The sequence below is a fragment of the Pseudocercospora fijiensis genome, assembly GCF_000340215.1.
Source record: "Pseudocercospora fijiensis CIRAD86 unplaced genomic scaffold MYCFIscaffold_9, whole genome shotgun sequence".
Taxonomy (NCBI): Eukaryota; Fungi; Ascomycota; class Dothideomycetes; order Mycosphaerellales; family Mycosphaerellaceae; genus Pseudocercospora; species Pseudocercospora fijiensis.
In genome coordinates this window covers 316,132-332,390 of record NW_006921540.1, presented here as the reverse complement: position 1 = coordinate 332,390, position 16,259 = coordinate 316,132, and the positions used below count along the sequence as shown (strand labels likewise).

The window sequence follows — 16,259 nt, the reverse complement described above, 5'->3', positions numbered from 1 at the left end:
ACAAAACAACGTTAATAACCAGTTAGTATCAATATTCATGCCTTAGGTGTCTATATAGACCTCACCTCTTTATAGTACAGAATGGACTGAGCCTATAGCAATAGCATAGTGCCTTCGTAACTATCTCGGTGCTAATATCCTTTGTAGATCCGTCTCTTCCGACTTAGCTAAGCTTAATTTGGTGTAGATTAGTGTAGAGATTGCTTATATAGCTCTTCCGAGTAGTGGTTGCTTAGGCGACTGCTTAGTAGAGGGTTACCTAGCAACTATACTACTAGGGTTAGTAGAATGGTAGGTTTACTAATGTTGTCCGAATAGCCTAAAACTAGATAGTTCGAGAGGTATTGTTAAGAGAGAATTGCCTACTGTTTTTCTACCTGTTTCGACTACCTAATCCTCCGATTTTCGCATTTCTAGCAATTCTACGAATCTTATAATTCCGACTTTTTCAAAATGCCTCGTTTAAAGGACCTAGTCAACCTTAACTTCTCCTAAGTCGACACCGCTAATATAGGCAAATTTGTAAGGTATATCTAGTACGATAGCGGGAAAGGAACGATAGTAGAGGGAAGCCTGTTACGGAAGAAGGCGTACCTAGCGAAATGTTAGAAGTATTTAGACTATAAGAGGGCTTACTATTCTAACGATAAAGAGGCGCCGCCGCGTAAGCAACGCACGCTGCTATTTAGTGTCGCTAAGTCTAAGAAGGTACGTAATTTGGCTATTACGAGGGCGATATTGTATAGCGGAAGGCTATTTAATCTCGTAGACGCGAGATTCTATCCTAAATAGCGCGAGGCCTTCTATACCTTCGACACTAATTATAACCCTCTAAGTCGCGACAAGGTAGTGGATTGTATCGATACGGTACGAGCGGAGGTCGAGAAGGACGTTAAGGCGGTGTTTGATACGCTTCGAGACCTCAACTTTAGCGCTAATAAGAGTAAGAGCCGCGGTAGTACTCGTTTCTGCAACCTATTAGCTAATACAGTGTCTAGCTCGTTCTTCTGTAACCTGCTAGATATAAAGGACTCTAACGCTAACGCTATTACCCTCGCGCGGTAGGTAACTAAGCAGGTAGCGCCCTTTGTTAATAGTAACCTTAAACGATAGAATAGCCTGCAAACCGATACCTACGCGACAATGAGATTACTCTAGGACCGACTCGCCGAGAATCCACTTACTAAGCATATAATTTGCGTCTTCTGCGACTCGTATAGCATACAGCTATACATTAGCGACTAGGGTAACTATTAGAAGGACTCGCACCTGCCGTTCTATAGCGACACGCTCCGAGAGGCTTTATATATGCTTGCCTTATTTAAGAGGTCGAAGAAGGCTTAGAATATCCTAAAGGCCTTTGCTAAGGACAACGAGGCTATTTTAAGGGCATTTGCTATCGCCTGTCTTACTCGCTAGGGGTTACACTATGCTGCAATACATAGCCTGTTTATAGTAATAACAACCCTTTAAGACTGCTCGAGGGTTATAGCTTATAGGCTATTCCGAGGCTCGAATAGTCGCCTCGCAAAGGGCGCCTCTACTGCCCTTAAGACTATTAACTCGCCTCTATTCTAGAGCCGCCTATAGAGCCTTTATACACTCCTTTAGCTAATTAACGAAGCACGGCTAGTCAGTAAGAGCGACACCTCTAAGGTTGGCGATATAGTGCCTCGCTAGCGGCAACTACGTCGCTCGATTAAGTAGGCGCGCCTACCTTACTAGAAGGACCTATTATCGCTCTTCGACCTCCGGTTTATTAAGTAAACACAACCCGTCTACTAGGCAGCGCACTCGTTATATATTAACAATCTATTAGTTTCTCGAGAATTTAGTAACCGCGAAGAAGAATGCCGCATTGCCTTCTTTAAGCGCTATTTTGCCTACGAAGACTACGATCCTTCTATATTCAAACGCTATCTACGATTTAACGACGAATTTATCGAATTCCGAGACTCTACGCAACGCTTCTTCGCTATTAGCAACTACTACGAGCTTAGTCGGCACCGAGAGCGCGGCAATATTACTACTTATTAGGACTTCCTTACTCGCAAAGCGCCTCTTATAGCGGAAGTCGCCCTCCGCCTATATAGAATATCTGCTAACTTAGTGCCTTCCGAGCGAGCCTTTAGCGCTATAAATTTTATATAGAACGACTATCGCTCGAAGCTGTCCGCTACGCGCACCGACGACTGTACCTATATCTATATAAATAGCCGCGCCTTGCGTAAGCGACTAGCAGAAGAGGTAGTAAGACGGCAACGATAAGCTAAGTTACGAGAGATATAGCAGCGATAGTTAGCAACTAAGAAAGAGATTAGGAAGGCGGAATTAGACGTATTGCTTGCCTTCGAAGAAGCTATAATAAATGACTACTACTTGCTACTAAGCGACCCTCGCTATCTCTATATACCTAACCTTAAACAGCTGTTCAATCTATATAGTCCATCTTACTACTAAGAAGATAACGACTTCGAAGACGAGCCTATTAATTATAAAGCGCTCTTCGAGGCGACAACGAGCAGTTAACTACTATAGTACTTACTATTCTTTAAGCCAGTTGATAGCTAGGCTTCTACTAAACACGACCCTCTAGTTAGCTATACGCTATTCAGTCAGTCGCTCTTATAAGACAACAATACTAACAACGGCTAGTAATAGCTAGAGATATATAGTGACTATACTAGTGCGGAAGCGCTTAGACAACAAGCGCTCTAACAACGGCCGCATTATTAAGCTTAAGAAGTGGTCTATTCTATAGCAAGAAGTGGTCTATATAGTAGTCTCAATCTATAGTAAGAAGTAGTCTTATTCTATAGCTATATTGCCTTTAATATAGCATTACCTTCCACCTCTGGTTAGCCCTAGTTAGCCTTATATTACTAACAACTTAGTGGACAAGAGCAACGTTATTAACATAGTTAGCAACGTTAGTAACGTTGCTGACAATTAACAACCTGGCACCCCTACTGAGCTGCCTGCATTCGTCGAAGCGCGCCACATTAGGTTCCATGCCGCAATTCCGGGCGCCTGCTGGCGTCCAGTACAGTAGAGTACAGTAGCGGAAACGGACGCTTCGATGCCGTACAAGGGCGATGGCAGCTGTGCTCTGCCATAAGCAGTGAAGTCATGTCATGAACGGAAGCTTCGGGGTATTATTCTGCCCTTTTCGTCTATGTACGTACAGTAGGCCGTATACATAATGGGATGGATGGATGCGTAACCGGCAACTGCCAAATCTTGCCTTGCCGTACTTCATCATCATCATCCTTGTAACCCCCAACACACCGTGCAGTCGATCTCACTTGTAGTCCCTGATGAAAGTTGCACAGCGTCGACAATGCCGCCCCATGCAATATCGACTACCCTATCATTTTCCCCACATGCAGCCTTTCTCGCTTGGAAGTTGGAACGCAGAGCAAAAGCAGGGTTGTATAACAAATCGCGAGGACCCGTTCCATAATCAACGACACTGAAGTCACACCAACGCCCTCAGATGAGATCTTTCTCTACGATGCTAGGCTGCCTTACATTTCAAGATTCGATTTCGCGGTTCGCCTATTCTCGTCGCATGGAATGTAAGTCAACTGTATTAGGAAGTCGCAGCTTCCCTGTGCCACTGTACTGGACTCTTTGTGATAGGTTGTGGGCGCTGTGGACTTCCAGTGGAGTCTTACTACGAAAATGTCGGCTCTTCGAATTCTTGGCGCCTGTCGCAATCATACTTGTTGTCTATCATTCTCCGCTGCGCTTTGTTCATCTACTCATCTATGCCGCTAGATCAGACCAGGGGAAAATTAAGGCCAGCACTCTTCATGCGACCATGATCCATCATGAGCATTAAACTGGAACATGTCAGTACGAAGCTTAGTTTCAACGTCAAAAAGCACCTCCACCCGCATCTGACATTCGGGCCCACGGCGCTTGTACATACCTTGTAGACTTGTCTTCTTGACTTCTTTGGATCGGAAAGATCCACGGATTCCACCTCGTCTGGTCTGATGACAACTACACGGAAATTCTCCCTCGCGACGGGATGATTCAGGTCCTCGATTTTCTCGCCGAGTTTCAGCTTCTTGTCATCATATGGCTTGTCGACCGGCTGTCCAGGAGGCGGTGCTTGGAAGGTACCTGGAGAGGAAGAGTATGTCAGCGGATAGACCATGACTACTGAAGCAACTGCAACAGCTTTATGAGATGAGGATGTCGAGGTGAGGTTGAAGATTCGTCATGCCACGGTCCGACAAGCGCTTGCGATGAGCGGCTTTGAGCTTCACGACTCATGTCCATCGTTCATGACTTGCAGAAGGAGCCGTACATCCAGGTCGTGGCGTACACGCACTGGTCTTCGACGATGACATGCGTTGCTGCCCAACAACCACAACGGCATATGCTTTTTGTGCCGAAGGGTGCTGAGATGATGCAACTTCCTCCTCGCACCAACGTGCAAAATTTGTTGAAGATGGCAGCAAACGCATACGATCCACGCGAGAGGCATTGACATGCCACTTTCAGGAGGCCATCGCAGCGCTTCCCATACCGAACAGTGAAGCCCAGCAAAGAAAACCGCATCACGCTCTCAAAACTCACCTCTCATCCCCGGCGAAACATTCCCAAAATGCCCCGTCACCTCCCTCCCCCAACTCCACTCCTCCACCCCCTCCTCCCTAACAACCCTCATCCTCTTCCCCAACTCCCTCTTCACCATCCTCGTCCCCTCCGACTCCTGCTCATCCTCAAAATCCCGCGCCAGAAAAAACGCCTCACCTTTAAACCTCCACTGCGTCATCGTCTCCTTCGCCCAATACACAGCCTCACAAGGTCCTCCACCGCCGGAACCTTTCTGATCGACTTTTTGTCCTTGTCCTTGGTATGGAGATGTGTTGAAGATTTCGAAAGTTTTCGACATCCGGACGTCGGTGGTGAAGGTGGGCATGTCGGAGGCGTAGACTACAGGGTTTTTGGGGGCGGGGTTGTGGGTGTTTGAACTGGGGAGTTCGGTCCAGAAGGCGCGGTGGATGCAGTAGCGGGCTCGGGGGAGGTAGGGGGTTGGACTAGAAAATATCATCATCAATCAGCAATCAGCACACAAAATTTCGAGATTGATTTTTTTGTACTTACCTCCCTTTCTCCCCCTCCCCCAACGAACAGAACACAAACTCCTTCCTCTCCATTTTTTCTAAATTCCTCTCAAACTCCTTCCTCCACGGCGCCTCTTCTATCATCACACTCCCCATCCTCGTTGTTTTCGAACTTTGTAAACTCAAACTCCTCAAATGTTGCGAGAGTCTACGCGCGGCGTAGGAAGCGTGGGAAGCTATTGTTGCAGCTGTTGAAGAAGAAGAAGACAAAGATTTTTTATGATGAGGACGCTGATGAGGATTTCGAGTACCGTCGTGAAGGGATGGTGTGATGTGGTTTTTGTGAGAGATTTTGAAGTGTAGGGGTCCTAATGTAAGGGTGATGTTTAGTTCGTGGTCCATGACGAACGAGGGGGTGAGATCGATCGTGGGGTTGGGTGTGGGCGAGGATCCTTGCGTCGACTGTTCCTGGTTCCGACCTTGCAAATGATATTCAACCACAGCAGACAATTAGTAGTAGGATCTGGTTGTAGATGAAGAAGTGATGAAAGATGCTGGGATTTTTGTTGACGCTGGGATGCAGTCTCCTATTCTTCTATCTATTCTGTTGTTTGTTGTTGTTATTACACGCTGAAAAACCGTTCAATGTCCCGCCGGATCGCCAACCGAAATCGATGCTCGCTGATAACGCTGCTCAAGTATACTGTATTGCAATTCCGTGCTCACGACGGAAGTCTCCCCAATGCTGCTATAATACTTTCTTTCAGAGCTCATTCGTCTTGAAAAGGAGCTGCAGCAGCCTGCTTAACCTCTGCTTTGGCCTTCTTGGCGAGTCTCTTTTTCTCCTTCTTCTTCTGCGCCTTCTGATACTTCACATGAGCAGCCTCTGCAGACATTGCACTGACATTGCTGAGCCACAGTTTAGCTGCCACCCCCTTCTGCACAAGGTCATTAACCTGCTCACTGTCAGTATGTGGAAATGAAATCGTAGGTGAGGGAAAGGTACTAACCTCGACGCCAATGATGTTCTTCTCGATTTCCAGCTCATTCTCTGCATACTCCATGGCTTTCTGATAGTCCTCGAGATCGAGTGCGGCCATGGACGCCACGCGATAGGCTTTGCAGAGCTCGGTGTTGAAAATACCTTCTTCCATCATAAGACTGATGCCATGTTCTGCCTGAGCCAAAGCAGTATAAGGATCATGTGGGATGTAGGGATGGCCTTCGGTTGAGTGCTCCATGTAGGCGTTCAGGCCCCAGAAGATGGAACTGATGCTGTGTCGGCGCTCGTCGGAGTTGGGATCCATGCAAGCCTGGCACTGGCAGATGAAGCCATGGTTGTTGCGAAGTGCCTCCATGCGGGTGAGGCGAGGGTCGTAGGTGGCTCCTGCGCCGAGATAGTTTGCTAGCAACTCTTCGCCAGCCTCGATATCGCGCATGGCATGAACAGTCTCTCTGCGAATGTTGGGATTGTTGGTGTGATGCACATTCGGCACGCAACTGTGGTTGATGCGCGAAGCCAGAGCGAAGACTCCCTGGTTGCCGCCGGCCAGGATGAAGTTGTTGGCGGAGAAGATGCCCATGGCCTTGACGACCTCTCCTTTCAGTGTCTCCAGAGCCTCGTTGCTTACATAGTGGTATCGCGGACTCATGGCCACGTAGACATTTGCTGCTTGTTCGAAGTCGATGTGCGAGGGGTGGAAACAGCTGAGACTGTCGTAGACCGCACGCTCATCCGCCGTAAGCTTGAGGTATTTGCGGTGCACATTGGCCAGATCGCTCGGATCAATGGCAAGAAGAAGCTTTTCGCCCAGAATTCTGGCTCCGACGGGGATGCGACGAGTGGCGAAAAGACCATAGCCTTTGCCTGGCGAGAGGCGCATCTCGAATGGTGGCACATGCTTGGTGCGCACTGGCATGGCCTTGGGCGCCTGCGGGACGAACATCTTGGCCGCTGGATTGAATCCATTGGGTTCAAAGGCTGGAGCCGTTGGTGTGAGTGGCGAGCTGTGAGTCGATGCAGTGCTGGACGCTGAATCAAGACCAGCTCGGGAGGAGACGGACGTTGGGCTAGGATCGGTCGAGGCAGTCGAGCCGTTCTGTACAGGCGCAGTGGAGACTTTCAGGCCGGCATCGTCGCTGTCGGAGGGCATCTTAGGATCTTGCGCAGTGTCGCCGCGGTCATTGATGAAGAAGTAGATGTGGCGAAGTGCGGTGGTAGCCATGTTGGTTGGTCCAATGAATGATGTTGTGATGTGCATGCGCGCTGCTGAAGTGCTTCGCGGGAGAGTTCTTTTAAAGCTGAAATTCGCGAGCGAGTCTGGTGTTTGTTTATGCTGTTGCTGTGTTCGTCGTGTTGATGCGCCAAGAGCTTCGTTTGCAATCACGTTACACAGCTCGATCTTCACGGCAGGAACGCGCTCGGGAGAGTGATCTGGACCACACAAGTGTCAGAACATAATGAAGCAGCTTCAAGGCTCGCGATGTGATCAGCACCGACTTCCACCAGATTCGTGGGTGAGCAGCTGAGCTGAAATAGTTTGGAAGGCAGCCATTCGCTGTATCACTGAGGAGAACGAAACGCGAAATGAGCTTACAGTTTCTCAATCAAGAATCGCCAAGCATCAAATAGCCCATCCGCTGGCCTTCTTCTTCGTCCGCACCTTCTCCGCTACAACATCAGGCTCCTGCGGCAACTCGAGAGGCTCAAGCCCAAATTTGGCGGCACTGTAGGCCTTCGTTCCAGGATCATCCTGCAGCGACAACGTCTTCACACCGTACTCTAGCTGGGAATGATCCACCTCGGCGTCCTCGACAAGCTCGTCGCCTGCTTCCGCGCCATCCTCATCGTCCTCCGTCTCACCACCTCCATCTTCCCTTGCATCTTCTTCGTTCTGCTGATCCAAAAGCGCCTCCGAATGGTCACTTCCTGTAGCTTCGACGAAGCGCTCAAGCTCCTTTCCCATCTTCTTGGAGAAACCACTCGCTTCGACTTCGATGTCAAGCCTTTGTTCTGGCTCGACGCCTCTGATTGAGTCTGCGAAGAATGGCCCTGGTTCGTGAGATGTGTATTTGAACCTTCGCGCAAAGTACCGCTTGATGCACGCCACATCTCTGTCGAAATAGTACTGGGCATTTGCGTGATTCGTGCTGACAGTCTGAGGAAAGTCGATCAGTATAGGAATGACTTTGACCTTGTCCCCATGTGCCTCCTCCTTGATCAAGATATTGAACTCGTTGAAATCGCCGTGTATCAGTCCGCGCTGAGCCAAGCGAACGATCAGATCCATCAGATCAGCGTAAAGCTTGCCCGGATCTGCTACGGTATCAATCATTCGTAATGGGAAAGAGTCGATGAACTCCATGACCACTGTATGCCGACTCCAAGCAAGCGGTTCTGGGACTGCAAATCCTTCTCGATACAGCACGCGCATAAAGGCGTGCTCCTTTTGCGCAGCGAGGCGCGAAAGGTACATCCATGATCCCGTGCTCCGTTTCCGAAGATAGTCACGATTGGCTTTGACGGTTCGGAATGAGATTCGGCCTAGACGGTGCAGCTTGAGTACCTGCTGTCGGCCGTCTGGTGATGCTGTGATGTAGATGTCGGATTCCTTGCCTACACCGATTTGATTGCCAAGGCTGAAGATGATATTGGCCTTTCTATGTGCGTTGAGTGCGAGGTAGTCTAGTCCGCCGTAAGTGAGGCGGTAGCCATCATCTGAGTCGCGAAGTCAGTATCTGGTTAATGAAGCAACATGTGATCAGCAGCATACATACACCGTGCGTTCTTGACTTTCGCAATGAGGCCAACTTTGGCGAGGCTCGAAATGTTCCTTTGAATGCCGCCTCCACCACTTCTGAGACCAGCAATCTTCTCGATCAGAGGTACTGGCACAACCTCATGGTTCTTGCTCCCTTGTTCGAACTGGACATGGCTTTAGCAGGTGTCAGTTGACGTCGGGGAAGTGACGATGGGAGGAACATACAGCGTTCAGTACTCGCCAATCATCGCCGGTAAGGTAGCGGATTGCTTTTGTATCGAGCTTCATCTTGTCACTATCTCCAGTATGGCAGCATAGAAGAGAAGGATGGATCGCATATTCAGGACTAGAAATTTTGGGGTGAAGTCACTGCCGTCGGAGGTTTCGGTCGCTGTTGCCGGCGCGGGCTTGGCTGACCTGAGGCATCGAGCTCTACGCGTTCGTTCATCGACATCCACCACCACAATCATCCACTCACCCGCCATCTCTGCTTCTTCTCCCCAACGACACGGTCTCTATCCCCACATCTCGAGATCGATACTCCTTTCTGCTACACCCCCAGACCACCGAGCATCAGCGCTCTCGCCGCTTCGAACAGGCGGAGTTTGCACTAGCACCGTCGACGATGGCGAAGGAGGAAGGGAAGCGCAAGGCCCAAGAGAAGGGGAAGGGCAAGGCTGAAGACGTCAAGCAGGCCAATGGCGTCAATGGCGTCCAGGCAGATGGAAAGGATAAGGGTGGCAAGAAGGAGGGCGACCTCGAGTTGCCGCCGGAGGAGTTGAACGAAGAAGATCAGAAGCTCAAGGATGAGTTAGATATGCTCGTGGAGCGGTTACTGGAGCCCGACACATCACTGCACAAGCCCGCGCTGGAGGCCATCAAGACCAGCATCAAGACATCTACGAGCTCGATGACCGCAGTACCAAAGCCGCTCAAGTTCTTGCGACCGCATTATGAGAAGCTTACGGCAGCGTACGAGAAGTGGCCCAAGGGCGCAGATAAGGACTCGCTGGCGGATACGCTGTAAGTACTGTGTGAGCTCGGTCTTCTCGAGTGGAGCTGATAATATCTAGATCCGTCCTTGGTATGACATACTCCGACGACGAAGACACCCGAGACACCCTCAAATACCGCCTCCTCGCGCCTTCCACAGATCTAGGCTCTTGGGGTCACGAATACATGCGCCATCTGGCTCTCGAAATCGGCCAGGAGTACCAGAAGCGACTAGATGACGAAAAGGACACCGAGGACATCGTCAATTTGGCGCTGTCGCTCGTGCCCTTCTTCTTGAAGCACAACGCAGAAGCCGATGCCGTCGACATCCTCTCAGAATTGGAGATGATCGAGCAATTGCCGAAGCATCTGGACGAGAACACATATGCCCGAGTCTGTCTTTACATGGTGACCATGGTCCCTCTGCTCACATATCCGGACAATGATCGCTTCCTTCGAACGGCTCACGAAATCTACGTCCACTATAAGCAGCTCACACAGGCGATCTCTCTTGCTATACGATTGAATGACATGGAGCTGATCAAGTCCGACTTCAACGCTTCGCCCGACAAAGCTGTAAAGCGACAGCTTGCATTCCTCCTCGCGAGGCAGCGAATATGTTTGGACCTAGAGGGTGATGATGCAGAAGACAACGAGCTGCAAGAGTGCCTGAACAACACCAAACTTCCCGAGCACTTCAAGTCCCTGGCTAAAGAGCTGAATGTGCTCGACCCCAAGATGCCCGAAGACATCTACAAGTCACATCTGGAGTCAAGTAGGACAGCTGGTCTGACGAATACCGACTCCGCGCGACACAACCTCGCATCCGCTTTCGTCAACGCATTCGTCAACGCCGGTTTTGGAGAAGACAAGCTGATGCTTGTCGAAGGAGGCGTCAAGGGAAGCTGGATATGGAAGGTGAAAGAGGAGGGCATGATCTCCACTGCAGCGTCGGCTGGTATGCTGATGCTGTGGGACGTGGAGATGGGTCTCGACAGAATCGATGCATACACATACGTCTCCGAAGACCAGATAAAAGCTGGCGCAGCGCTTGCCATGGGTATTATGAACTCCGGCGTGCGCTTGGAAAGTGATCCTACCATGGCTCTGCTTGGTGACCTGGAGGGCAAGTCTGTGTCCGAGAAGGTTGCCAGAATCATGGGCTTGGGCTTGGCATATGCTGGCTCGAACAAGGAGGAACTTCTGGAGCTGCTTCTGCCCGTCGTTGCAGATACTGGACTCGAGATGCAGCAGTCAGCCATGGCTGCATTGTCGCTTGGTATGGTATTTGTGGGCACTGCCAACTCGGATGTCAGCGAAACCATCATCCAGACATTCCTCGACGAAGACAGGAACAAGCAGCTCAAGGACAAGTGGACCCGATTCATGACTCTCGCCCTTGCACTTCTTTATTTCGGCCAACAGGAAGAGGTTGATGTCATTCTCGAGACGCTCAAAGCCATCGAGCATCCGATGTCCAAGCCAGCATCTGTTCTTGCAGAGATTTGTGCGTGGGCAGGCACAGGCAATGTGCTGAAGCTGCAGCAATTGCTCCACATCTGCAACGAGCACATCGAAGATAAAGATGACGATAAGGACGATGAGGACAAGGACAAGGAAGATGGTGGTGAGAAGAAGGACAAAGCTGGTGAGCAGCTCGTCCAGGCCTATGCCGTGCTGGGTCTCAGTCTCGTGGCTATGGGCGAGGAAGTCGGTCAAGAAATGGTCCTTCGACAATTCGGTCATTTGATGCACTACGGTGAAGCCAACATTCGGAAAGCTGTGCCTCTTGCAATGGCTCTGATCAGCCCTTCAAATCCGCAGATGAAGGTCTACGATACGCTTTCAAGGTATTCGCACGACAACGACATCGACGTTGCAGTCAACGCCATCTTCGCGATGGGCATGCTCGGAGCTGGCACAAACAACGCTCGTCTTGCACAGCTGCTTCGACAACTGGCATCTTACTACCACCGAGATCCCAATGCGCTCTTCATGGTGCGCATCGCTCAAGGTTTGCTCCACATGGGCAAAGGCACGCTCTCCATCAATCCCTTCCACACCGATCGATCGGTCATGTCGCGAGTGGCAGCCGCCGGTCTTCTTATTGTGGTGCTTTCGCTAGTGGAGAATCCCAAGTCCTTCATCCTTGGCGACAACCACTACCTGCTGTACTACCTCGTGACGGCCATGCATCCTCGCTTCTTGGTGACGTTGGACGAGGACCTCAAGCCGCTGCAGGTGAATGTTCGCGTTGGACAGGCTGTGGATGTCGTTGGCCAAGCTGGTCGTCCCAAGACAATTACTGGCTGGCAGACTCAAAGCACTCCGGTCTTGTTGAGTTACGGTGAGCGTGCCGAGCTGGAAGACGAAGAATGGATCTCGGTGTCGAATGTCATGGAAGGCATTTGCATACTCAAGAAGAACCCAGACTGGGAGGCTCCGTAGGTTGGCGTTATCTCCACTGGCATGGCAATCCCACCAGCGCCTGTTGTAGTCGTGTATGCATTGCATTCAATACAGGTGAACAATGGGGTGAGTGATGGGTCTCACGATCACGCAAACTCTGGTCACGGCTTCCAAGCGGACAATGAATCTGGTGCCGGAGAAATCGGAGAAACCAACGGCTCTCAGGAGGTCGACTGGGATGCTCCCATTGGCTTGTCTTAGGAAGAGTACAAGGCTTATATCAGACGATGGTGTGCACGATACACTCGTTGCGATTGGGACTACCCTTACACAGATTACCGTGGAGTGACTTTCTCATCAGAACCGGACTGGGAACTGACACTGGAGACATACCGGAGAGTGTACCATGATAAGATATTGGAGTACTACAGACATCATTCAGCATAGAGGATAATCCGAAGCAGGCATGGAATCGCTGAGGTCTGCAGCATACGTGTAGCGTTTCTCATGTAGAATATCATAAAACCACGCTCGTATGCTTCATGATATCCCTTCCACCCTCACATTCTAGATTCATCCAGACATAGAACCATGTCCTTTTCTTCCCTTCACGAACAGAACGAAGCTCCAATCCATTCATATACGAAAAAATCAAACCCATCCACCCACCCCCTTCCATCACCATCACCCTTCACAAACATCTATACCCCTCCCTCCCAAACCTCGTCCTAAAATCCACATACGGCTTCTTACTCATATCCTCCCTCTCCTCCACCCTCCCATCCCACCCCGCCTCATACCACCCTCTCCTCGGATCCCCCACCGCCAAATCCCTCCTATCAACCCACACCTTCACATCATCCTCGTCTTTTGAACATGGAGCTTTCCAATCAATCTTCAAGACCCTCCCATCTCTCAATTCTATCCCCGCCTGTGAAATTTGATTTCGAAGTTCTTCTAATTCAAAATATAGAAGTGGTCGGAACATGATCCTTGGAATTTGGGAATTGAAATGTGAGTGGGAGGTTGCTTCTTCGATGGTGTCGAAGCGTGCGATGTGGAGGGTTTTTATTTTGGTGGTTTGTAGCGGGTGCAGGGATTTTAGCCATTTGAGGAGGAGGGTTGGGGTGCTGCTGGTTTGGAAGGTTTTGGTGGTGTAGTAGTTTTTTGAGGAGTGGGTGCGGTGGGTGCGGTTGATTTGGAGGGCCAGGGGGGGTTGGTAGGTTGGTGTTAGGTGGATTGTGGTGTCGGAGGGGAGGAGGAGGACGAAGGTTTGGATTATGTCGCGGAGTTCCTTTGGGAGGGTTTGGATGCGGAGGCGTATGGTGTCTTCTTCTGAGGATGGAGAGGAGGAGTTCGAGGTGGTTGACATGTTGGGATTTCTTGTCTGTCGGATTGATGGATGGATGGATGGATGGTTGATTGATTGATGAGTACTGGAAAGATTTGTGAGCTTGAGGGTGTGTGTTCGAGAATTCGATCTTGAGAGAGAGGAAAAAAGAGTGCACGGCCAGCCTGATGTAACCCATGGAATTAAGGCTGTGGTCGTGACCATTTTAATTGCAAGCTGACCCTCCTGCTGCAGCCCATTGGCGCTTCGTCAGACGGAATAAAGTCAGTCATGAAATTTTCAAAACTTGCCACGTGTGTGGTTTGAAATGCACTATTTCATATCAACTGGAGAAGGCTTGAACCGAAACTTGGAGACAGCATCGGTATTAATGTTGCATATCAAGCATAGCCGTCAATCGTTGTAAATCTGTATATTTTTTATAGATATCTCGTCACAGGTGTGTGTCGTCATTTCGTCCAAAGTCGTAAATTCTCCTTCTCCTCACATCGATGCTTCAATTGTAGTTGCGGGTAGGAAACGCCCGCGCGAGGCAATTCGAGACCTGCACGGCGTAGCTCAATCAATCACTATCGGCTGGTCCTGGTCCGCCCCAGCCGTGGTGTCCTCTGAGATCTCGGTCACGGTACTTCTAGGAGCACACAAGCTGGGTGCCTGCAGAGGCCAGCCCGCTGGTATTTGTTGCGTCGTGCACGCCACGGCGAGAGCATTCAAGTCAGGTTCTCTTGTAGCAGCTTTCTCTGTGGCCCTCTCTGCTTTCTCCTTCTTGCGTTCTTCTTTCTTCTGCTTCACCAACTTCTTACGCAGTTCTCGCCTTGCAAGATGGGCGTCGACATCTCCAAATATCGTGGTGGCCAATCGCCGCAAATCGTGCTTCATGAACATTGTGGTCCGGACATTGGAGGATACGTAAGTACCATACCAAATTCCTTGGAAGCCCGGAAATTCTTCACGCATCCTCGCGACTTCCGTGTGAGATGCCTCTCGGGTGGGCAGAAGCTCTTTCTTTGACAAGCCATAGTCCTCCACAGCTTGAGACATGGTCACTTTCTCAGGCCACTCTTTCTTATCGCAATGCGTGCAGCAACGAAAACCATTCATCATAATGGCTGCGCGACGCGATTTCCTTCCACAGAAGATACAGTTCGTGTCCATCCAGTTGAGCAGGGCGCCGTTCCTGCCTCTCAGAAAGTTGGTGTTGAAGTTCTTGCGCATCTGTACAACGCCATTGCGCTTGGTCGTGGCCTTGGGCCAGATGCGACCTTCGTTGAACTTCGTAATGTCCGAGTGCTGAAGCAGCCAGGAGCGAGCCCAGTCATTCACCTCGGCACGGAGGATCTTACAAGTGGCAGCGAGGTAGTCCAAGTCATGATTATTGCCGTGTGTGGATCGCACGCAATGCGAGCAGCGGCAAGATTGGCGTGTCTCGTGGAAGGCCTTTTCTGCGAAATGCGTAGGCCAGAGATAGCCGATTATGTGGTGGAGGAGCTCAGGCGGGAGGGCGGAAAGGCGATCGTTGGCGTCTGCCGAAGCTACTGAAGGGTCGAGTGCAGCGCGTGGATGGGACGAAAGTACGGAGGCCATGGCTATCGTGAGTGAATGCGCATTGCACTTCAAAGGGTGATGAATGAGACTCGAGAGATGGACATGCATACGGCACACGGCATAGAGTTCCGAAGATGAGCCCAATCAAGATGGCGGGGTGCTAGGCGCATCAAGCCAAGCTTCATCGAAAATGGCGCACTGTAGCGTTTTAGCAACTGAACTCTGATAGACGCCATCGATCCCCTATAATAACTCGTTAGCTGTCGGGGTTCACCGGCAAAACTAGGATATCGACTAGAGTAAGGAATCTAAACATACGAAACGATCAGATCTAAGCCGTACGTAGTATTTAATAGCAATTCCTACTCTACTTTAGTTTGTCTAACTTAACTAAGAAATTCGCTAAGAGGATAGATTAGGTTAGTAAGTAAATAACTAGCTTCCGGCCCCTTACTATATCTAACTACTTTAAGCTAATCTCTATAGTTTAGTAGCCCTATTATACCTATACTATAAGAAAGGGTAGGTATAGGTCTACTTTAATAGAATAAATAGTAGACTAGCTAGAAGCAAATACAATTAGAAGCCTCTAAGGCTAATTGTACTAGAGAGTCGACTACTACGTATATTCTAGTCGCGTATTAATTATTAGACTATCTATAACGATAATAACTACTAGTAATAAACTATAGTTATATACTAGCATATAGTATACTTATACGCCTTCTTTAATCTAAATAAAGGGCTATAGAGCTTACTAGATCTATTTTATAGCGCGTAGAAGTATAGTATAAAGCAGTTAATCTCCGGCTTTATAGCTATCTTAATAGTAGTTATAATAACTATATTCGCTACCTAGTCCTTATATTAGGACTAAAGAGGTTATACGTAATTAGTATATAACCGGACTCGAGTAAAGCTAGGGTCTCGATGCCTTAGGTAGGGCTTAGCGCTTAGTAGTAGGCTAACTTGCCTACCTTCCTCCCTCTCCTCCTAGCTCCTTATCGAATGCTACTCGTACCTACTACTACCCTATCTACCTACTAATATACCCTTCTTATATAGTATTCGATCTACCCTTTAAGGGCAGTAGCTAGATAGTTCTTATTTTAAGCTTTT

The 16,259-nt window shown here is 49.5% G+C and overlaps 5 protein-coding genes across 5 annotated transcripts; 1 reads left to right on the top strand and 4 right to left on the bottom strand.

Moving 5' to 3' along the window:
• Positions 1-3,781: 3,781 nt before the first annotated feature.
• MYCFIDRAFT_37228 (uncharacterized protein) lies at positions 3,782-5,225 on the bottom strand (the record flags this gene model as incomplete). Its single annotated transcript, XM_007932335.1, has 3 exons — positions 3,782-4,131; positions 4,591-5,054; positions 5,122-5,225. The coding sequence occupies 3 exons, from the start codon at positions 5,223-5,225 to the stop codon at positions 3,782-3,784; spliced, it is 918 nt and encodes a 305-aa protein (XP_007930526.1).
• A 626-nt stretch (positions 5,226-5,851) lies between these two features.
• MYCFIDRAFT_80693 (uncharacterized protein) lies at positions 5,852-7,306 on the bottom strand (the record flags this gene model as incomplete). The annotated part of the gene is made up of 2 exons (XM_007932481.1): positions 5,852-6,037; positions 6,092-7,306. The coding sequence occupies 2 exons, from the start codon at positions 7,304-7,306 to the stop codon at positions 5,852-5,854; spliced, it is 1,401 nt and encodes a 466-aa protein (XP_007930672.1).
• Positions 7,307-8,002: 696 nt separating this feature from the next.
• Positions 8,003-9,130, bottom strand: MYCFIDRAFT_118613 (uncharacterized protein; the record flags this gene model as incomplete). The annotated part of the gene is made up of 3 exons (XM_007932480.1): positions 8,003-8,799; positions 8,859-9,006; positions 9,068-9,130. Coding segments are annotated over 3 exons (1,008 nt in total), but the record flags the coding sequence as incomplete, so codon positions are not given.
• A 337-nt stretch (positions 9,131-9,467) lies between these two features.
• Positions 9,468-12,789, top strand: MYCFIDRAFT_51594 (uncharacterized protein; the record flags this gene model as incomplete). Its single annotated transcript, XM_007932384.1, has 3 exons — positions 9,468-9,554; positions 9,639-9,865; positions 9,916-12,789. 3 exons carry the CDS (start codon positions 9,468-9,470, stop codon positions 12,281-12,283), a joined length of 2,682 nt encoding a protein of 893 aa, XP_007930575.1. The 3' UTR covers positions 12,284-12,789.
• Positions 12,790-14,153: 1,364 nt separating this feature from the next.
• MYCFIDRAFT_80690 (uncharacterized protein) lies at positions 14,154-15,179 on the bottom strand (the record flags this gene model as incomplete). The annotated part of the gene is made up of 1 exon (XM_007932479.1): positions 14,154-15,179. One exon carries the CDS (start codon positions 15,177-15,179, stop codon positions 14,154-14,156), a length of 1,026 nt encoding a protein of 341 aa, XP_007930670.1.
• Positions 15,180-16,259: the final 1,080 nt, after the last annotated feature.